The sequence below is a fragment of the Gavia stellata genome, chromosome 30 (genome assembly GCF_030936135.1).
Source record: "Gavia stellata isolate bGavSte3 chromosome 30, bGavSte3.hap2, whole genome shotgun sequence".
In the NCBI taxonomy this organism is placed as follows: Eukaryota; Metazoa; Chordata; class Aves; order Gaviiformes; family Gaviidae; genus Gavia; species Gavia stellata.
Genome location: NC_082623.1, coordinates 3,139,282 through 3,162,159, shown reverse-complemented (window position 1 = coordinate 3,162,159; position 22,878 = coordinate 3,139,282). Strand labels below are relative to the sequence as shown.

The window sequence follows — 22,878 nt, the reverse complement described above, 5'->3', positions numbered from 1 at the left end:
CCAAGAACAATGAAACATCACTTGAACTAGGATGTTAAATTAAGGCTGAATTTGCATACGGGAAAGAGTACATCAGAGGAACAGGAGAGGAAGGAGTCTGAAAGGAGCAAGATAGGGGTGTAGTCATAACACACGCAAATTAAGCTACTAATAGTGGAGAAACAAGATTTGTCAAACTTACTACATTTGTAAGACTTCTATATGAGACACAGTTATAAAAAAATTGCCAGTCAATTTTTCACATTACTGGAGTTTAAGCAAGCTATACACATCACCCTTCCATTGTACTAAGTCAAACAAATAGAGGCAGAAAAAGTAAACTGAAATAATTAAGCCCTTTCTCTAGAATACAGTCTTTACAAATTAGTGTTCTTAAACACCCCCCCCACCCCCCACCCCCCCCACCTCCTATGTCCTGGTGAAATACTCCTAGATTTTTAGTGTGGTTTTAGTCTCTGTTATACTTTGATATTCAGCACAAATCTGTACGGCGCTCAAGTACTGCAGTTATTGACAAGGAGAAATACTAACACAGCTGAACTTTACTCATGATGATTCATAATATTATACCTTGTTGTGCTATCATTCTTCTTCACAAAAGTGCAAGCAGGTCAATTAAATTCAGACACACAGCTTAAACATTCATGTAACATCCTGTCATTGCAACACTTGAAGACAAGGTATTCTGCTTTGCACCCATGGATCTCAATTTTTCTCTCTGACTGCATCCCAACAGATCAAGCAGTGAGAATGTATTTTGCCCAGTCTCACTTCCTGGAGTCCAGTCACTGTTTTGACTTATTTCATACTGGAATGTGGTCTCTCCAGCCTTGCATCCTCTCAGAGCATGAAAAAGCAATTCTGTCAGAAGTGTGTTAAAAAGTAAAGGGTACCTGCCACGTTACCCTTGCACAGCTACCTCTTCTCCAAGTTAGATCATTACCTCACTGCCTCCACAGAGAACATATTTCTACAGAGAGCCAAATGACCAAACAACAGGGACGGTCAGAGAAATGGTGTGAGGAAGGATAGTGGTAATATACAGGCTGGTCACGAGCTAAAAGGCTTTGAGATTAAAAGTGATCTCTTAATTGACTTAAAAACGTATTCCATTTGTTTGCATCAAGTGATCAGAAACATGAGTAGCTAAGGACTCCTAATCTATTTTCAGATCTAACTACTTGCATTAAAAAAACCACACCAAAAAACCAACTTCTACTTTAATTTCTTTTACCTAGAAGTTTCCTGGAGTTTTTGTTTGTGTGGTGGGAGGAAGAACAAGACTGGTGAACTGAGCCGCACATCTCACCACAAAACATTTGTACCAACGTAAGGAAGGGAACACGCATACGTTTGCAGGCCACCTCCTTCAGTAACAGGGTGGCTGTATTCCAAGTTAAGTGCACACGAACCTCCTGCCTTAAGCCAGCATCTCTTCTGTTAGATCTGCCATCCTATCACAAAATACATGGGTTTTGCTGCAGACTAAAAGACTCACCTGTGTTTTGTATCCTCCATGTTTTTGTAAACTGGGTATCGGGAGGGATGGACTCTCCTTCACCTATGGTGACATCTTCAACAAAGGACATGGAGGGTACGTTGATATTGGGACTCTCAAAATCATAGTAGGCTCCAATGGCGGCTTGTAGATTCCTAGAAAGCAGAAAAGCAGATTACAACCTAAAGTACAGGTGGGTCAGGTCCTTTTCACAGGTTTACGTATATCATCCTAAACAATTAAGCAAAAATATTGTCCAAACTATATTAGCTCTGCTGCTCATGTATTTTTAAAGCTTTTATCTCTATCACACATTGATCCTCCAAGACAACAGAGCTCCAAATACAGCATTTTACTTGCTAGGGAAGCTATTTTAGACCACTTTTCTGCTCTGCTGCTTATTTTCACTAGAAATCTTGGAGACCTCTACCCCATTAGCTCTTTGTGAAATATGCCAAAAAGTTGAAGAGACACTGAGGGAAGTGCTACGCAGCAGCATGTAAACAACAGGGTGGTTTCTTTATACCAGCCTTGTTTCCTGAGCTAATTTCAAAAGGACTGATCCTCTCCATTTTATTTTGGCACAAAAGGTCTAAAAGGAGCACAAGATGAACAAAACGCTGTTATGATAACTCTCAGGGACAAAGGGCATCAGTAGCTACGGATAATAACTCAAGCCTTGCTGGTTTTGAAACATATGGTCATGTATGAGCCACGAGTACTCTAAGACTATTTATTAAAGTGCCTGCTCAGCTCTGGATAGTCACAGCTCAAAGGAACTCATAAACCATCTGAGTCAAAAATTCTTACTGAATAAAGACAAATGACAGTGGAAGGCTGTGATATATTAAGGATGTTCAGAAAGCCACAAATGCTATTGATTCCTGAATCATGGTGTAGCTGAAACTCACATGATAATTAATTTGAAAAGAGGAGCAGTCAAACAGGAAGAGGACTCATGAGTCTTAGCTGCCATTCCACGATATACTATTAAGTTATTATGTAAGTGTTTGGCAAGTCATGTAATTCCTCTGTTTACGCATGTCTGTGAGGTTGTGGCCCTAGTTTACACGTTGTGAGTAGGTGCCGTGAGAATGGTGACGAGTAAAATCTCACCAAATGCAATGGGCATAACAGCTGCTTTTTACTGATGATTACAAAACTCCGTGTTGCTTTTTTGAGCAGGATAGAAAAAGAAAAACCCCAAAACCTTCAAGAACTGGGAACAACCACCTAAAACAAAGCCATGCAGAAGGCTAGTCAGAAGCTGCAGTCTATGGGTACAATGATATATTGAGGGTTTGTATTGTGTGGTGGAGTGTCATCTGTCTAAACCAAAGCCAGAAAGCCAAGGTGAAAGCAAGAGAAACATTTGCAGTATGACCCTGAGAAAGAGCAAACATAGGGCTTTTTGGACTGCTTGCCAGCTGGAAAGAGGCTCGGAACGGTGAGCAAAGAAACTGCCTCCTGTTCAATTCCTACAGCGTTCAAGGGAAAAAAATTAAAATCGGATATTCTGGATAAAATCAGAACTGCATAGGAGAAGTATCGCTGCTTCCTCCTCACAGAAAACATAGGGGATCCAAACTGTAGTAGCTAATAGCACCGGAGCTTGGGTCAAAGGGGGTAACAGCAGCATTAGGCAGATCTGCAAGCCACCCGCGATGGGGTCGAGTGGGAGAGGACCTAAACAACAGATGTATCAGTTTGGTAATCCATCACAAATGACAGAAGATAATCACTGCAGGAGTTACTGACATCCTGCTAAGTCTCCCAAAGCACAGCCAACGCGTTAGGAGGCACTGGAGGAATGTTCTGCACAACATGGCCACATTGATCGATTGGCAAATTCAGCAAACTGAGGCTTACAGCGAGACCTTTCACCATCAACACGGAATGGACTTTGATATGAAGGGGAGACAAAAGAGCCACTGCGTAAGATTGCTATGTTTATAACAATAAATTTCAGACCAGAAGCCATTATTCGGCTTGAGGCATTTTCTACTTAGGAGTGTCAGGGCTATATTTAATACAGGCAGCTCAGTCAAATGCTACAGGAAGGGTGCATGTCACATTAGCCAATAAATAGAGACAAATGCTTAGTTTTACGTCACCAGCCGCCTGTTGCTTATACACTGCACAAGATTTACATAACTCACAACAGGGCTGTGCCAAGAGACTCCTGTTCGCTCAGCCAGCTAACACTATGATCTAGAGTTTATTTTTCACTAGGATTTCTTCCTGTATTACAGCAATCCAAGGCAAAAGGTATTCTAAGAGCTATACAAGACAGCAATACAGCTCCTTCTCTTCCTAATCCACTACTACATAAATACATTTTCAGACACATCATAACATCTTGTGAGTTACGATTCTGGAATCAGTAGTAATGACATTTTATTGACATTGAGAGGAAAAAATAAAAGTTCCGAGGGGAAGATTTCTAATGTAATTCTTTGTAAGGCAGCCTGCACTGTTTTTTGTTTGCTTGGCTGCAAATACGCTTCAAAAGGTAGTGGGCTATTTGTGCACATAGGCCCTCTGCCAAGTCTCTTCCCCTCCCTGTGTCATATTTCATTGCTTGCTTTGCCATTGGGAAACAACTCCAGTCCTCTGCAGCATTTAGTTAAAAACTAACTAAAGAACACATGCTGAAAAACAGATTTGCCACCCTTTTGAGATCAGATATTCACAAACCCACCTTCCCGCTCCCACCGTTTTCATCACTGTACAGCGGGTTTTGTTTGGGGTGAGCCCTTCTGCACGTTCAGATACATCTGGGCTTTCCCCCTACAGAATTAAAAAGAAGCTTCCAGAAACTAAAGAGAAATTGAAAGTGGCAAGAGCCAAAGTCAGGATGACAAAGCAAATCTGACTTAAGTTCAAGTTCTTTGACACAGACAACCCTAAGAGATAGCCACTGAGAGGCCGTATGGCACCGGTCTGCTGCAAGAGATACCCACAGCGCTCACATTTTAGTCATGTTCTCTGCTTACACAACCAAAGCCAGCAACGTATCACTGCTAGCTTTGTTTCAACTCTTTCCAAGAGAAGGTGCTCCCCCTCCTTCCCTACCCCCAAACCCCCCAAGTATCAGTTTGAATGTAATACTTTCCTTGGGGAAAATGAGTGCCATTTGCAGAGGCAAACTATTTGCAACCTGATTATTTGCAGGTTATTGAGACTAAGCAGTACACCCTACCACTCTGCCTTTCTCCTATAAGCAAAACATCAGCAGGCTTTACAAACAAATGCAAGCATTTATTGAGAGAATGGCTTCAAGGTCAAACACACTCAAGGCCCTGAAATTTGTGTTCACATATATATATTTTTTTTTATACACACACACAAAAGTTGTTCTTTTTTAGGTCTTTACCCTCGTGCCCCAGTTGTAATTGCATAGCACCAATTGCAGATACTTCAGGGACAGGAACGAAGAGTTAGACCTCCGAGAGGAAGGGGTTATCATCGAAAGGCTTCTGCTTACACATCCATGCCTGCTTTATTTTAGTCCTCCTAGGTGTGACTTGCACCACACTACCCCTCTGTACTCTGCCATATGAGATAAATTACTATTATAAACCAAACAACTTTGAAATGAAGATGAGCATGCCAGATCTAGCCAGTGTAATTTACACGGCTGATCTCTGCTAATTACAGGGATGTCCATACATGTCTTTCTTAACTTAGCCCTTCAGGTGTCAAGCCCTCCTTATCCTTCCTAAATTAGGCAATTTTTCCATTTTTAGAGCAGTCCTGGTCTGCAACAGTTTGTAGCTGCTGTACTTACAGAGCAGGTCTGACAGGATTTAGCCTCAAACTCCTGAAAAAAGCCTGCATCAGAAGTCACCCCAGTGACCAGGTGAGCCTACTTAAAATCAAAACAGTGCTCAACTTCAGTCCTAAGAGCAAGATTCTGTGAAGGCAGCAAATAAAGGTTATAGCTCCGTATTATCAATCAAATCCATTCTAACTGTGGGTACCCCATTCCTTCCTCTCCAAAGGTGTCCCATGACTCTTACATGCCAAGTGCTTTTCCAACAAAATACTGCCTGCAGAACCAGAGAAAGTGTTCCTTTTTAGATCAATTCTTTTGCTCTGCTACTTTGTTTCAAGCCTCAGGAGCTAAATTACAATAGTGAAGTTAAAACCTTCTCTGCTAATAGCTCTAGAGGTGTCCCTTAACAACTCTTAAGTGTTTGCAAAGAGGTGGTTTATCTTGAGCCATTCTTTCCCTTCCCTCTTTTTTCCAGACAGCCTTTTGTTATGTTAAACCAATATATTTAGACAGTAATTACTCCCAATTAACTAGGTCACCATGCAGTATTCAAAAATGAAAGAAACTCTTCCAAATCGATTCACAAACTAGAGGCCTCCTTACACTACCTAACCGTGGTGCAAACAAAAAGCAATATACAGCTAATTGGAATTTTTTTTTAATTAACTGAATCAGAATATTTTTTAGGAGAATGAAGAAACTGAAGCACTGAGGCTTACTCACTGCAGACTTACGCAAAGCAGGGCATATGCACAATACCTAATCCTTCTGTTACCAATAAAAAATATGATTCTTTCGACTTATACAAGTTAAGCATCTCAGAAGGAAAGCAATACAAACAGGTCATCCTAACTTACGAGACAAGGGATATTAGAGTCCCGGCAAACAGATACTCTCAAAACAGGTAGAGGGAAAGTGAAGTGGAGGAATCATCTACCGCCCAGCAGCTGTAACCCTCCCACACACCTCTCCCACCAACCATCATGCGTGGCTGACACAAGGAATGGTATTCTGGTTTTGTTTTCAATCCAGCAGCTTAAAGATTTGAACTCGGAAAAAATTGCTTATGATGTGCAGGTTGTCTAATGTATGTGGTGACACATAAGAACTCCACTCCAAAGCAACACTTACAGTAGAAAACAACTATAAATGTTATTATAGGAATCTGTAAGTTTTTATTTATTGTAAAATTCTTTGATGAAAGAACCAAAGATTTATTTTTTTTTTAAGAAAGATTTTTTTGGGGTAAAAGTCCAAATTCAAGCCAAAGCTTAAGCTCAAACCCCAGCATGTAAATTTTGCTCTTACTAGCTCCTGCCCGCTCCTACAGCCACGCCACCTATCACTAGCCAAGGGTTGAACATTTCCAGTGCTCTGATTCTCCTGAGCGGTCAGAAAAAGCAAAGGCTAGACTCCTCAGTGCAATACCGAGTTAGCCTTCAATTTAGAATTTCACACAGGATGTAGCCCTTAGATCATACACAGACAGTAAGTAGAGGACATTTATTAAGTCAGGTAGAAAGCACTTTGACAAATGGACTCGGTCACTTCGTTGTGCAGAGCAACTGTAGTAAAGCGAATGCCAAGTTACATTTCTCTCCCTCTGTGGAGGAAGAGAAAAGCCAGGCAAGTGCCCAAGCTGTAATGCATGTTCGTTTTATGTCCTCAGCACTCACATACGGCACAATATTTTGTCATGAGAAAAGCAACTCAGGTGTTATTCTCCCAGAAACGTGCAACGCAAAAAAAACTCAGCAGTGATATAAAAGTACAATGAAATCTCAAGAACAAAATGTTACGTAGAACACCTTGTACTCTTTCCTTAACTGAATTCTCAACCTTTACAGACCTTTCTCTCGTTCTCCAAATGCAGTATGTAACCAGGCACCATAATACGCCATAAGGTGTCTATTGTTAAAACCAGAAAGAAATGTGCAAAAGAAATAGTGCAGCAGATGGATAATTTCTCACTCCTAAATAATGGAACATCTCTACATGATACAGGTGGGAGAGACTAAAAATGTATATGGAGGACATCCAAATGAGGCAATCCTAAGTCCACTCTTTTTGTCTCTTAGCCTCTAGTACCTTACTTGGATTTTATGTGCCCCAGCTATTGGGGAACTGGATTGATAACACTACGGGCTAGGACATCTCCAGCAGCTCTCCTACTTACTGCTCCTGAAGTAGGAGACGCCTCACTCAAAGCCTTAGAAAAAGCTGAAGGGGAGGAGGGGGGAAGGAGATGCAGTCATTACGCCACAGGGAAGCACTTCTACCTGGAGTTTTCAATTCAAACATTTTCAATAGAGATGACACATGGCAATTAAGTGGAAAGTCTCAAGATGTTTTGAAGGACTGGAATTTTAATCAGTGAATAGCTTTCAATAGACATAATTTCAGAAAGCAAAATTTGTGTATCAGTTATCTTCATTCTCGACCTCCCTTACACTAAACCATGAGGTTGGGAAACTACCTTAGAAGATGTTAGATGATCCAAAAGGACCACTGAGGGAAGTTGAAAGCTTTAAGCTGAACTTACACAGCTGAAGGAGGGGGAAAAAAAGAGCTGGCTAATTCAAAGCTTATGTATTCTCTCACATGAAGCCACAGAAAAACATTTCATTGTCTTAGCCGAAAACAGCCAGTTCCAAATACAAGTGGGATGTTCCGGGAAGAAGACAGAAACCTGCGGTGACTAGAAGCAATACTGTGCTCTCCGCAGGGGCAGCACAAGGAAATAAACTGAGAGGCCACCGAAGAGGCACACCATTTTCAGTGCACCCCAAACCGCCAAAGGAAATCACTTCCCTTCAGCAGGCTTTTATATACATACAAACACGCACATCGGCAGTTTAACCATTACCGTGGTGCCTGCACGTGGCTGAGCGCTGTACCTTGCCAAACAACGGCAAGTGGTCTCAGCGACAGAATCAATGCTACGCTGCTGCTATAAGCGCAAGTCCACACGGCCATCCCCAGCAGCTGAACCCTCCTAAAGCAGGTGGTCAGGAGCTTTAAGCGTGGGGTAAAATATTTTGAGAATGTCACAGCAGGAGCTGCTCTCTACTTGCTGCCATTGAAAACAGACAACAGCTCTTCCCAGAGGAAAGTAATCAAGAGCTGCCAGTACGCAAAAGATTCTGTAACTGCTAATTCCTCAGTATAAACTATGTCATCAATCTATAATTGTCTGCATTAAAGTAAAAGGGGATTAAGCTACAGAAACTGTCTGAGAACAAGTTCAGGCATGTAAGGCAGTCCAGCTGGACTAAAATTATATTGTACCCAATTCCTTCTGCTACAGTTGTCTGCTTACATTTCCATTTCACATCCACCCAATTTTTAAATGTTTTGTAACTTGGAGCATAGCACAATTATAGTATGTTCCATAGTTAGAAATACATTTAAAGTCTAGATTTCATTCAAAATAATCAGGTCAAATATTTGAGTTATTGAGAACAGGTGTGTGTTTGTTTTTTTAAAGCACTAGATAAAAGCTGTCCAAACAATATTTTTAATTGTTTAATTCTATAATTTTGTTATTTTCAGTAGCATCAGGGGACAGTTGTGGACACCAGAAACGCAACAGTTCACAGGTACCAAGATGACATCCACTATGCTTTAAGTTAGCCACAACAGATTAAACAGTTTAAAACCTGTTTTCTGCTCCCCAGTCATAGGGTATGAGTGACACTATGCACACACTGCTCAGCAGCAGCCATAGCTCAGAGATTGCCAGTCTGTTCCAACATTTTTGGCAAGAGTACGTCAAGAACTACCAGACCTGTTTCTATGGTGTCTCTTCTGCCTGTAAGGACAGCAGTTCATCAATTGTTTTAGAGTAAGAATGCCACCAAGTTTAAATCCTCATCTTCCCTGCTACTAAACTTTAGCAAAACCCCAACGACGTTTTAAAACCAAGTGCCTCACCCTTGTCACCAGATTCGGTTCAACTGGCCGAATATTAATCTGACTAGAGTCACGTTAAGACCTAGATTACTTAAAAAACTTCCTATGTACTGTTTTGTTTTTATCACCTGATATAGGAAGAAGAGAAGCACCCGCCACTATCACTTCCCTAACAGATGCCTGAATAAGTATTGAACTAACCCAAAGAAGTTTCCAGGGAAGGAGGAGGATTCACTTGAAAGATCAGGTTTCAGGTTTCCTGCCTCCTCCATGACACGAGGATTCCCCCCACTGCCCTCTCAAAAGGAAAGGAGTATCAAGACTAAGCTTGAGATTTATATAGAGCAGTGGGGAAGTTTTCCTCAGATTTATCTGAATATGGATTAGCAAAAGGGAAGTCATGAGTCCCACGGACTGAGAAAAGGAGCAGGCAAAACATGGACAGCAGGGACCCCTGAACTCTTCTAAGGTAAAGGACACACACCACAACTCCCCACTCACGATGGCATAAGAATCTTTGTGGGAAATCCAACCATGCCAATATGAACACCAAAGAAGGCGTTACATTCATTAGTTCGGGGAAAGAGAAAATCGTACCGTTTGTTGTTTTATCCTACCTTCCTTTGACTTCTCACATGTGGAGAAAAAGAGGGAAACTCAGGAAACATAGCAAGACAGAACATCTGCTGAAAAATCAGATGGAGTTCTCTGATAGCCGTTGATTAGTTTACTGGACATCAACAAAAACGTTGCCTTCAAACAGCTGAGGAAACCAAATTAATTCGTTCACACTTCAGTCAGCATTTCCAAATAAAGGCTAGAGAAGAGATCTTGATATAAGACCAGACAAGAACAGACTTTTTTTCTCTACAACAAACACAAATCTAACAACATATTAGATCTATAATCAGAAGTATTTGATCAGTATTAAGAGAAATGCATATCTGCATCTAAAGAATGATATAAAAACCAGCATTTTGATTTAAGAGATCAACTAAATTCTTGGGGGGTTGCTGGTGTTTAAGCAAGGATTGGCATAAAAGTGCAGGTATTTTAATGTCAACAGTGAGTGGTAGCGAACCCCTCTACCAGACCAATCATATAGAGCCATGCTGTAATCAATAAAAATGACTTTTGCTTTAACCACACGATCAAAGGTTTCATGGTGCAGGAGCAGCTAAGGCCACACATTCCACCTCAATACTCATATCCTGATAGGTAATGCCTAAAAACTTCATGGCTGCACAGTCTGACTTTGCATGTCCTTATGTTTGCTTTTATATATGCTTTTTCCATAGATCTTTGAAACATAACACGCAACTATTTGAAGACCAGAGGGAAAAAAAAAAAGGAAAAGAAAACAGATTTACCATAGTATGACTGCATGTACTGTACCAGCAAACCCTTTAAACACAGCAAGTGCGGGAAAGCTGAGGACACCGAGATGAGGAGCCTGCCCGCACGCCAGTACTATCCTTTGGCCAACACATGGTAACCTGTCTGCAACTGAGCTGGGAAGGAGCATTTCAAACCCAAGTTTTTCCTGATACATACTTGGAGACCTTCTTTCAAAAAGCAGTCCAAAAATCTGTTAACAGAGGACATCTGCATGCTTTTTTGTTTTTTTAATGGCAGTTCTGCAAACACCTGCAGGGTTAGAAATCAAGACCAGGAGTACTAGTGTTACCCACTGGGGGAAATGCATCATGTGTGAGTGAATCCTGTTGATTTGAGTCTGTTATGTTAAATTCTGTATGTCCTGATGTCTTACCTAAATATCCTTCGAGTACTTCTCTCAACAGTACCTATACTCCAGCGCTAATATCAAGTGTTAACAGATATGCTTTCAGTAAAACTCAGATCTGTGGATAGGAGTAGCGTCCTATCATCTTTGCTAGAAAGCAAAAATTAAACAAACGCTTATACCAAGTCAGAGTAAAAGCAATAAAAAGCCCAACCTATTAGCTAAAAACATGTCTTTAGACTCCCAATCAAGTACATCCACTTCTGGGCAATACAGGTGGTTCGTATGATATAAGGAATTTAAACAGCCCACCCACAGGGATAAAAACGTGCATTTACAAGGCAATTTTAATTTTGTTAAAAGCCAATATTCTGTCTGTTCTCCAAGACCAATAAAACACTTGCACAGAAACGTTAGATACATTTTCCTTGCTATGCTCAAAAATTTCAGACCTTTGATGTAAAAATCAATATCACCACTGGCTAATTCCTACCTCACCTTGGCTCCCCTCACTCATACATACAGAAATGCCCCACATCTTATACAGTACAGAAAGACGTTTAACAGCAGATTTCTGTAGTATTTTCAGAGACAAACTTATAAATATTTTCATGCAAAACGTCATCTTTAGAGTACTAGTTAAACCATGATACAGCTACAAATTCTTCTAAGCATATGAAAAAAATTGAGGACCTCCAGAAGAGATCTGACTACCTTACAAAAATTGGCCTTAAAAAGACCTTTTTCATCAGAAAGCTAGATCAAAAAAGTCTAGGGTTTGCAACAATAAAACTTTTTTCCCCCCACACAATGGAAACCATCATTATCTGACACATTTCAATTAAATATCACACCTACTAGACTAATAAAAATTCAGCTTTCCCAACAAAAGCTAAAAAGTGAATGTAAAGAAATATTACATGTAAATTACTGAAATATACATACATTAAGTCTTCCAAATTAAGAATCCCTCCACAGGCAACTGTGTCGAAATATGGATTTTAAATCCAGCACCACTAGCTACTTCAAATCAAATTAATTCACTTTCTCACAGAATTAAAGAAGCTCCAAGCCTTACGCTGCAGCCTCTCACCCTCAAAGTTGGTATACTCTCCAATTAAAAAAAAAACACCAACTCCTCTTCCTTGCCACAATACAATTCCGATGCCAGCTTTAGAGGTATCTAATGACTTTTATGAAACAGGCCTTAACCGAGCGTCAACAAAAATTAAAACGCACATTCTGTGCTAAGTTTCCTCTGCTCTTACATTGACACTATCCCATATTGCTGAAAACCAGTCAAGGCTAGGCTGACACTTAAAACTTTTGTTTTGCAAGTGCTTTCGCGAAGTCCAATCCACACTGGTACCATCTATCCAGAGACCCATAACCGTTCTTGAGTTAGGAAGACTGTCAGTGGGTATTTCAGCGCAGACTCATTCAGCATCAACTGTCTGACCTAAACAATCCCTATTTTTAAAACATCAGCACAAAGGATTTTCAAAAGGAGTTTCTTATGTAGGTAGAGTGAGTCTAGACAAGTTCAGACACGTTCCTGGCCATACTATCACGTACCACTGAAGAGCTGTAGACACCTGGAACTTAACTTTACCACAAAAATCACTCCTAAGAGCCCACTGAGCCCCCTCCCTCGAACCTGCGGCGCTGGACGTGCTTCAGTGTGCAGGCAGGCGGGCTTCTGCATTGCATAACATCTGGAGGGGGGAAGGGAGCAGGGAGAGTTAAGCGTGCCATTTAACGGAGGGTGGATTTTTATCCTAGATGCAATGGCAGCAAAACACCCTCCCAACTACGCTGCCTGGGTTTTCCTCCCGAGGAAGAAATGTTTCAGTGCCAAAACATCTTTTGGAGAAGTTCACTTTTGGTTTTAGGCCCAAAGCAAAAGCTCAGCCTCTCACTCTAAAGCCTCACAACTTCTAATGAAAAATAAATAAATAAAGAGCAAAGAGGGACAATGTGTGCTGCCTTTAAAAAATATACAGCCAGGACTCTCAGAAAGGGCAAAGTCGGATTTATGTAGCAGAAAGCTAAGACGTTAGAACAGCCCACAAACAGAACTCAAGGCGTAATTAAAAAGAGGCAGAACTCTAGGAAAGTGTTTAATAAATAACAGGAGAAAAGGCAACTCAAAGTGTTTAACCTGTATTTCTTGAAGATCAAGGAAGAGTCTCAGAAACTTAGGATGCATATGTTCTACCTGAAGCATTTTTGCAATATTGTTAATAAAACCAGCTGGTGGTTTCTTAACGCTGTCCCAAATCTGCCAGAACTTCGAAAGTGCATTGAGCAATTCCAGGTAAAATGGAGAAGTGGACAGACTTTTAAAGGCTACTTACACCTATCCATATTGCTCCACAGTCAACCACTATTTTTTTCCCCAAATTGGCTGAACAAGCTATTTTACAATAATTCTTCTCCAGCAGAACTGCAAATCCACTTTAAATATGTTAAATACAATTACTAGCAATAGTATTGGAAATATTCTTTCAAAACACATTACAGCTCAGATTATTTACTACACAAAATAGGAGAGGCATACCCCAGGGAAGTAACTTCACATCTGGAGACCACATCATTATCGCCAAAGAGCAGCTTGCCACTCTTGTGAAAAAACTTCTAGTGAAAATTATTTGTTAATTAACCCATACATGGACATTGTTAAAAGAACCCAGTCTACCACGTAAGTGCACTTCTCTCAGCCCTGCTGTGAACTCCCTCACCATTTCCTGCAGATGAACATTAATCCTGATGCAGAAAGAGAGTGCAGGGATCATCACCGCAGAAGAGTGCCATACCTTTAACAAAAGTGACTTGACAGTCTCGTCAAGACCAATTATTTGCAGGACAGACTGGTGATACAAGATTCTGACCCTAATTCCAGGCCACAAAGAACAAATCTAGTAGGCCGCTGCCTAACATCACCTGGAGCAGTGTGGATTACACAGGGTCCCTCAACACAATAAAGGAAAGGTGTTTCCAGAAAAGAAAAATGTGTCTTGATTCCAGCTTTGTATAATGACTGAGCAAGGCGAGCATATTCAGGCCAATCACCCAAAGGCCATACTAAGAAGAGGTGGGAGCTGGAGAACGGGACAGAAACACAGCGGCAGAACTGCAAACTGTACAAACCCAGGCACAACAAATGATCCCTCAGGTCAGGAAAGCAGCGCCCTGGCAAGAACACACGAGAAAAACGAGCAGCACCTGCCAGCATACCTAACTCCACTCCCTGCTGCTGAAAGGTTAAACTCTCACAGGCTTTAAGCCCACTCTAAGAGTAATCACACCACAGCCCGTGCTAATTTTCATATACTCTTGTATACATTACACCACCTTAACAGATTTCCTTTTTACACGCCCCCATCCATCTACAAGGCTTATCAACTAATACTTAAAAAAAATAATTGAAAACGTATGTTTTTAGAACCAAACTAGCTTTAATTCCACAACCTCAGTGGCTATTTTCATCACTAAAGATTTTCTTCAATTAAAATATTTTTTAAAAAGCCATTCATTATAAGATTGTATTTGAGATACTGTTACTTCAAAAAGAAATTAAATACTCCTGAAAGGGAAAGAGCTTCTACAATACAAACCAGGAATACTATGGTTATACATAGTATCTTCACAAGTAACTTTCAGGTTCAGCTCTGCTAAGCTTTCTGCTCTCCCAAGCAGCATCACAGAAAAAAACCCCAGTATTATGCTGCAGTATTGGTAGTTTTATTCATATTATCAACACATGAATGAAGTGGGAAAGCATCTTCTGCTGTGAACCACTTCCCCAAAGCAAACTCCTGAACTCCTCGAGAGAACCCTTCTTTCGCATTGGATCAGCTTACAGAGCACATGGTATTATTTGCTATTCCCTTACTCCCTCTGCAGATGCAGATTTGCCGATATGATTTAACACAGAGCTGCAGAAGGAGGGAAAGATGAAAGGAAAAAGGTGACAAAGTTGTCTTATTACTGTTTATTAGTTCAACAATTCCATGCAAGTTTTTTCCCCCAACTGTTGATATCAAGACCTTCGCTCGGATTTCAAGTTTCCAACCTGAGGTTTCTGGATTTGATGTTCTACCGCTAAGAAAAAGCGGCAACTACAACTTAACTAAGGAATCTCTTTTAGCAATATGTGGAACATAAAACATTTTGCTCTCCTGCAGCCGCCACAGCGAAGGGACACAAACCTAACACGAGGGTCACATTTGGGTTAGCGCCTGACACAACAGCAAAGCTGTTAGTGATGGTTTAAAAGATGCAAGTGGTTAATAACGAGTCAAACCCCACAATTCAGGCAGCAACAATTTCACAACATTCTTTTGCAGTCACTGGGCTCTCCGCACCGCTAATACTCCTGATTTCTGTTTTTCACCATTCTATCACATATTTCCCACGTTTTTCTCGAGCTGCAGCTTCCCTGATAACCTGTACCTGCTTTTTTTTCCGGGGCAGTGACTGAGAGCCTTTATAAAGCTAAAATATACACCCAAAGCCCGAGTATTTACAGAGAGACCCTTAGTTTGCAAGCAGATGCTAAGTTTTTACCAAACACCTAGGTAACTTTCACATGGAGACCACGGCAGCTTTAACACTTCCATACAGCCTCTCTACCAGTTTTTCCTCCTTCTGAAGCCTGCTTTAGGGTCCAGGGCACCGTAATCCATCCCTGAATTCAGCTCATCCTCCCGTTCCGCAGAGAAAGCCCCCTTAAGAGCTGCTGGGTCCGCTGGATCACATGCCCCTCTTCCTATCAATTAGTCACTCTTTAACAGCTTTGCAGCCCTTTGACCGACGAGCTCCTCGAACTGGCAGAATCACAACCCCGAGCTGGAGATGGGAGGGGAACCCGAGTCCCTCCTCAGCCCCGTCCTGCTCCTCGCCTCCTCCGCGCTGCCATGATAGCTTCCTCCCCACCGCACACACACCCCGCTCCGCCGGCGGCCCACCGTCAGTTCGCCCCGCCATGGCCGATCCCGGGGAAGGGGGGGGGAAAGGGGGGGCCCACAACAAACACCGCCCCCCCCCCCCCCCCCCCTCACGGCAGCTCCCCCCCTCCCCCGGCGGGGCCCCGCGGGCGGCGGGACGGGCCTGCCGCCCCCGGAGGCGGCTCGGGGCGGGGGGAAGGCGGCCGGCCCGGCTCGGTGCGCGGCCCCTCAGCGCCGGCGGGCTCCCGAGGCTCCCCTCAGGCGCCCAGCCTCGGCGGGGCGGGCGGCCTCCCGCCCTTCCCCTCAGCCGCCTCAGCGCCGGCGGCCTCTCGCCGCTCCCCTCCGCCGCCTCAGCGCCGGCGCCTCCCCGAGGCCCGCGGCCCCTCAGGGCCCCCCCAGCCCCCCTCAGCGCCGGCGTCCCCCCGGTCCCCCGCACCAGTTGGTCATGTCGAGGAAGAAGGCGCAGCCGGCGGGGCTGAGCTGGAAGCCGAGGAGCCGCTGGAACTCGCCGATCAGCACGTCCTTGTCGGTGGTGCCCAGGCAGCTGAACTTCTGCATCAGCTCGGCGTCCAGGTCCACGTCCATGCCCTCCATGGCGCTCAGCGGTCCCCGCCGCCCCGGGGCCGCCCCGCTGCCGCCGCCGCCGCCTCAGCGCCGCATGGGGGCGAGGGGGGAGCGCGGGCACGGCGGGGGGCGGGGGGGAGGGGGCGCGGGCGACGCCAGCCGCTGCCGGCACTGCGCAAGCGCCGCTCCGCCTCACGCGAGGAGCACGCGGCCTATGACGCCACCGCGCCTGGCGCCAGGCGCGGTGGCGTCACCCCACGCGCGGCGTGGGAGGGGGGGGGCGGAGCGTCGGCGGCGCGGTCCGCCCCCGGGGGGGGGCGCGGATGCAACGGGGTGTTTTGCATACGTGGGCGGGCGCCTGGTGTGACGCGCGGGCTCCGCGCGCACGAACGCGGCGGGCGGGGCGGGGGAGAACTGCGTCACAAGGTGGGGTACGTTTGCAGAGGCCCCCGCCGCGCGCTTCCGTAGGTGGAGGCGGCGCGCGCGTGTTTATGTATGCAAATGAGCCGCGGGCGGGCGGGCTCTGTGACGTCCCATGGCGCTATGCAAACGAGGCGGCGCAAAGCCTGCCGGGGCGGGGGGTGCTGGCGCAGGCCCAGGGCCTCGCGCAGGGGAGTTTTTTCCCACAAAATGACGCTTTTTTCCCCTAATTCCCCTCTTTTTCAGCCCCGCGAGGCCCCTCGGGGCGAGGCCCGGCGGTAACACCGTGTGTTTCCCTTGAAGACAAGAGGTCCCGGCTCTCGCCCCGCCAGCAGCGGGGGGAACACGGGCTAAGGCGGCGCCCGCTGTACGTGACCGTTTCTAACGTAAATAAACTCTCGCTGGTTTCTAACGCCAACCCGCTGCGTTACGTGAAGGTTTTTCCTCCCCCGGGCCGGCCGAGGAGCCGCCTCCCGCCGCAGGCCTGCCGCGCCCGCGGGCCCCGCTCCAGAGGGAACAACGAGCGGAACGGGCCTCGCCGGGAGGGGGTCGGGATCACGGCGCCCAGCTCTGCTGCGGGTTTGTAGGGGGATAAACTGCGGCGTGACCGGAGAGGTGAGGGAGGGAGCGGCGGAGGCCCCGCCTGTGAGGCGGGAAAAGCGAAACCCCGCCCGCAGCCTCCCTTGTCCCTCGCGGGCCGCCGTCGGCAGAGCCCGCCCCGCCCTGCCCTGCGCCGCCGTTCTACGGGAGCCGCCGGAGGTCAAACGGCGGAAGGCGTCGCTACGTGAGTGCGTCACTTCCTGGCGGCGCCGGTGGCGGGGCGCGGGGAGCACCATGCCCAAGTGAGCGCGGCTTCGGCGGGCTCCGGCGCTGAGGGGGCGGCGGGGGACAGGGCCTGGGCCGGGGGGGAGCCGGGGCGAGGGGCTGCCCGGGCTCCCCAGGCCCGCCGGGGGCGGGGGGGGCACCCGTTCATCCCCGGGTAGGGTTTGGTGACCCCGGCGGGCGGTTCGTGTTTGTTCAAGCCTCGGGAAGCGTGGGGATAGGAGAGGAAGGGGTGCGGGGTGTCCCGGGGTGCGGGCTGGGGCGCTGGCAGGCCGAGCCCTGGGCGCTTGTTCGGTGCAGCGGCTCTTCCTCCAGCCGCCCCTGGGCACAGCCCTGCAGCCGTCGCGAGGGGCTGTGTTTTAGCGCTCACAGCGCAGAGTGATTTCTTAGTAACAAGAGTTTTCCCTCTTCAGGTTTTATTGTGATTACTGTGACACGTACCTCACCCATGACTCAGTAAGTACTAAATCTTCTGCATTGATTCCTCATCTGTATCAAGTGCATTGGAATAAAACTCACATAAACTAATACCAGGTTACTTGAAATAGTACTATGTCCTACTTGTTTGACTTCTTTCCTCCCCTACTTCTTTGCAAAAGAGAACGGGAGAAATTTGACTGTCTCTAGCATTCAGCAGTCAAGGGCAGATGGCACTTGTGGATGCCTACAAGTGTTGCGGTGAGTTAGCAGGGTGTCTCAGCTGCTGGCTGGGTGTTAGGGCAACCTCCTTTACTTAAACTGGAGTCTCAACACTTATAGTTTATATATAAAGGTTTTGCACATCACCTGTCCTCTGACTGGGTGCAGAAACCAACCTACTTCATGCTGCTAAATTGCATATGTTTAAAATTATACGACAGTTCCCAATAAACTTTGGGTTTATGTGGTATTATGTAAGCTTTGGGTTTACGTGCTCTTTCTCAGCCCTCCGTGAGAAAAACCCACTGCAGTGGCCGAAAACACAAAGAGAATGTGAAAGACTACTATCAAAAATGGATGGAGGAACAAGCTCAGAGCCTGATTGACAAAACAAGTAAGGCTAGTCCTTCTGTGACCCTGGATTGCTCTCCCGTTACTTCCCCTGACTTTCCTCTAGCTGCTTTTCTTCCCTTCTTTCCTGTTGATTCTTCCTCACTTCCCTGGTGAGTCTTTGTTCGGTGAATCGTGAGCAAAAACTTCACTTAGAATCTGAATCTTGAACTTGTCAGAGTGTGGGCTTCCACGTTAGAGACTGAGGGGTCGTTGCCTTTACTGTGGTTGAGAGGGTTGTAGAGACCACCGCCTTTAGCACCGCTGGTAATGTTGTACGAGGTCACATAACACATTTTTGATTTTTGGTAGTAGCACATTTATGTGAACAGCATGAATAGGAAATCCAAAAGATAGGAAAATGGACATTAAAATGTATGGATTTTTGCATTTTTTTAAAATGCTGTAGTTGCTTGCCCTCAATTCTCCAGGGATATTGATTATTTTTTTCTCTCCCTTGCTGTTAAAGGCTTGAATAAAGTGTGAAGTGTTTTGTCTGTTAGTTTATAGGGTTCTTTTCCTCTCGCCTGTCCTCTGAAAAATGGTTCTTTTCTCTGTGAAAAGAAATACAAATGCCAGATTAACTTTATGGCAACTTGCTTTGGATCATAGAATATCTCAAGTTGGAAGGGACCCATACAGATCATCGAGTCCAACTTCCTGCTCCTCGCAGAAGTACCTAAAACTAAACCATATGACTGAGAGCGTCATCCAGATGCTCCTTGAACTCTGACAGGCTTGGTGCCTTGACCGCTTCCCTGGGGAGCCTGTTCCAGTGACCGACCACCCTCTCAGTGAAGAGCCTTTACCTAATGTCCAGTCTGGACTTCCCCTGACGCAGCCTCATTCCATTTCTTTGTGTCCATTTTCCTCGTGATGCTTCCAACTTTCACATGCTTTGCCTGCCTTCTAGTCAATTCCAGTCTTTTGAATTTCTTCTCTTCCCTTTCACATGTTTTTCATGCTTTTTGTCACCTACCTAAGTCATTGCCTTATTACTGTTTTCAAGATAGCATGTCTTTACCTAATGATCCCAGGTGAAGGTTGCAGCTGCAAATCCGTGATGTATTTTCTCTACCATCCGCCTTCCTGTTAGGTGTGTGAAATTCATCAAGGAGCTCTCTAGTCTCAGCTGGAGTAATTACTGTCATAATTGTCTTCAAGAATATCAGGTGCTTCCACCATGACAAGCAGCATAAACCAGGGATTTGTTCCAGAGTTAGAACAACTGAGCACGCAGCATGACGTGAAGTATGCTCTGACCGCATGGCATGAGAAGGAAGACTGATGCAGGAGCTTCCTCAGTCTAGTAACTGGTTTTTTTCCTGGGATTCTTTCTTTCCTTTGTTTTTTTCTTTTCCCCCCCAATGTAGCGGCTGCATTTCAGCAAGGGAAAATCCCACCGACACCGTTCTCGGCACCGCCTCCGGCAGGAGCCATGATACCACCTCCTCCCAGCATCCGTAAGTCTGAACTGGACAATTTTTGATGGGGATGACAGCCCTCTTGAGCTGTGTTGCGTGTTTCCTGGACTTGTAAAGAAAAGCCCTTTTAGCTTGAAATCAAGCTAAGCCATTTAGAGCTCGTGAATAGCAAAATGTAAGAGAACACTTTGTGAGAGTGTTTCAGCAACCATCTTAACCTTTAGTTTGTCTTACTTGAGTAATTTTGAGCATGTTAATAGAAATGTGTGCCTCGTCATTACTTGCCAGCTGCCATGTAGATAGCTTCATTAAAACTTCCAGCATGGGGGGTTTTTGTTGTTTTTTTTAAATAGAATAGGATTGATAACCTTCTTTTGCACTTCAGCTGGCAAACGGCTGAGAGTCCTGCTGTTGGAAGTGGCCATTATCTGCATTAGGTGTGCAAAGTTGGGAATAAGAGCTAGCGTATTCTTCTTCCAGTACGCTTTTTGCCACCTCAAGTCAGAGTTGAAACTGAAAATGAAGGCAGGCAGTGGTAAAACAGTCTAAGACACCTTAATTACTAAAATGTCCTGTAAAGTTTAGTAACTACTTTGCATTGCACATTGTTGATGGATGTGAAAGCAACCAGATGCGTAACCAATTTGTGTGTGTCTTCAGCTGGCCCCCCGCGGCCTGGCATGATGCCGGCCCCGCATATGGGTGGACCGCCGATGATGCCGATGATGGGCCCACCCCCGCCAGGAATGATGCCGGTTGGACCTGGTAAGTCTGGAAATAGGTAAATCTCTGTAACTGCGGTACTGCGTGGTCTGGTTTGCAGGATGTTTGGGTTATATTTTCTGTCTCGCTGGGCAATAGAGAGTTGTGAAAGGAGCTCAGCGGAAAACGTGAAGCAGCTGCAGTACTTGGGTGCTAGCTGTAGTGATGCGCTCTAGTTTGTAGTTCGCGTCACTTCAGACATCATACTAGATGCAGCAAGGATGGACAGCCTCAGGTGTCGAGCTGTGGAAGTATTTCAGTTTGCATATACTATCTACGCGCGTTTGCTGATCCGTTATCTCTGCACGGTGAGACATAAAACAGTCTTACAACTGCTAATTAAAGTTCCCTTACTACTTGTTGAGAGTACTTACTAGTACAACTGAAATTATTGCTCTGGTAAATTGTAGCTTTTCTACCTTTAGTCTTAGCAATACAATCTTTAATTGTTTAGGAATTCTGTGTTTGTGGCGCTTCCATTTTTGCATAAGGGGTACATTTCAGCAATAAATGAATTTTATTGCTTAAAATGTCTCCAGATAATGTGTTCCAGAGAAACGACGTGCCTTAAAGTTTTTTTCAGAACTGCAAAGGCAAACTAAAATGTCTTGATCCATTCCGCTTTTGAGCTTACTGGCATTTGAAGAATTCTCAGAGGACGCCTTATTGAAGCAGTTACTGGAACAAATCTAAAGGAATACACACATGCGCATTGAAAGTAGTGAAGTGTCTTTGCAATTATTGTCTTGCTGGTAGAAACTGTTCTTTAAGTGTTTTTTAAAGGCACAAAAGACATGCATAATCTGCAATAATAGGCAGCATAGTGGCTGCCTGAAAATAAATGGAGAAGTTGGATGGAAACCATTATTTCAGTGCTTCTTAGTAGAGCACCTGCTTTTCTTTGGTGTACCACTTACAGCTGGATAACAGCATTACCAGTCTTTTTTTCCAACACACTTAACTGGAGGCTTTCACGCTTTTTTCCAAATGAACTTTCCAACTCGGTAATTAAGCTAGTGTCTCCTTGAGTGGTTGAAAATAATTTATCAGTCAATATTGTCAAAAGTGGGCATACAACCCAGGAACTTGGTTCTTCCTCTACTAATTGCTGATATCCGTCAGGGAAATGTGACCCATCTCAGCCAGCTTCCAGATCAAAGCTTACAGACTCGTAAAATGGAAGTTCCCTGGAGGGTGGGGGAGAAAACCTGCTGTATTGTTGTGACTCGGCAGTTGCTGCTCCCGAGAGCTCTTCTCTAACGTCCTCTCTTTCCCATTGTAGCTCCAGGGATGAGGCCACCGATGGGAGGACACATGCCCATGATGCCAGGGCCCCCAATGATGAGACCGCCCTCCAGACCCATGATGGTGCCAACCAGGCCGGGAATGACCCGTCCAGACAGATAAAGGTGGAAATGGAGCTACCTTTTATTTTTCGTATTATGATCTTCCATATGATAAAATACCATAGACACACGTCCCTAGGATTTTGTATTAAAACAGTGTGTAGCTGAAGTCTGCTGTTCCTTCAGGTTGCAGATGCTTTGACCTAGATGCACACTGGACTGATGCTTTTGTACCTGGTCTGGGTTTTTTGGTGGTTTTGTTTGTTTGTTTTCCCCCACTGAATCGTAAAATGCAACAATAAAACATTGATGCTGGTTTACATACAGAGAATCTGAGCCTTACTCTGGTTTTCTGCCTGGCAGAAAGAGATGCCGGTTTTCTTTGCTCCCTCTCTACCTGTCTCAAACAGAATTTTTTTAGTTTGTTTTTCTTTTTCTCCTTATTTCTTTGGTAGTCTCATTTTTCATGTCATAACCCTAGAGCGATGTTTTACTATCTGCATTTTGAATTCTTGTTTCAAAAGAACAAATATGCGTGGTTTTAATTAAAACCAAAAAAGGTGACATCAGCAAAGACTGCAGTGATAATTCTGACTGGGCAGACTGCAACATTAAGTGACTTTACTAGCA

The 22,878-nt window shown here is 44.8% G+C and overlaps 2 protein-coding genes across 3 annotated transcripts in view; one reads left to right on the top strand and one right to left on the bottom strand.

Moving 5' to 3' along the window:
- Nucleotides 1–16,489, bottom strand: part of ILRUN (inflammation and lipid regulator with UBA-like and NBR1-like domains) — a 30,883-nt gene extending 14,394 nt beyond the window's left edge. For both annotated transcript variants that reach the window (XM_059831094.1, XM_059831096.1), the window contains exons 1-2: nucleotides 16,318–16,489; nucleotides 1,499–1,653 (exon numbers count right to left, since the gene is read on the bottom strand). In XM_059831094.1, coding sequence (XP_059687077.1) covers nucleotides 1,499–1,653; nucleotides 16,318–16,475 — 313 coding nt within the window. In that variant the 5' untranslated portion in view covers nucleotides 16,476–16,489. The remainder of the gene's footprint in view (nucleotides 1–1,498; nucleotides 1,654–16,317) is intronic.
- A 1,191-nt stretch (nucleotides 16,490–17,680) lies between these two features.
- SNRPC (small nuclear ribonucleoprotein polypeptide C) lies at nucleotides 17,681–22,570 on the top strand. Its single transcript, XM_059831280.1, has 6 exons — nucleotides 17,681–17,707; nucleotides 18,101–18,143; nucleotides 18,612–18,720; nucleotides 20,090–20,179; nucleotides 20,801–20,905; nucleotides 22,185–22,570. The coding sequence occupies exons 1-6, from the start codon at nucleotides 17,700–17,702 to the stop codon at nucleotides 22,307–22,309; spliced, it is 480 nt and encodes a 159-aa protein (XP_059687263.1). The 5' UTR covers nucleotides 17,681–17,699; the 3' UTR covers nucleotides 22,310–22,570.
- The last annotated feature ends 308 nt before the right edge of the window (nucleotides 22,571–22,878 follow it).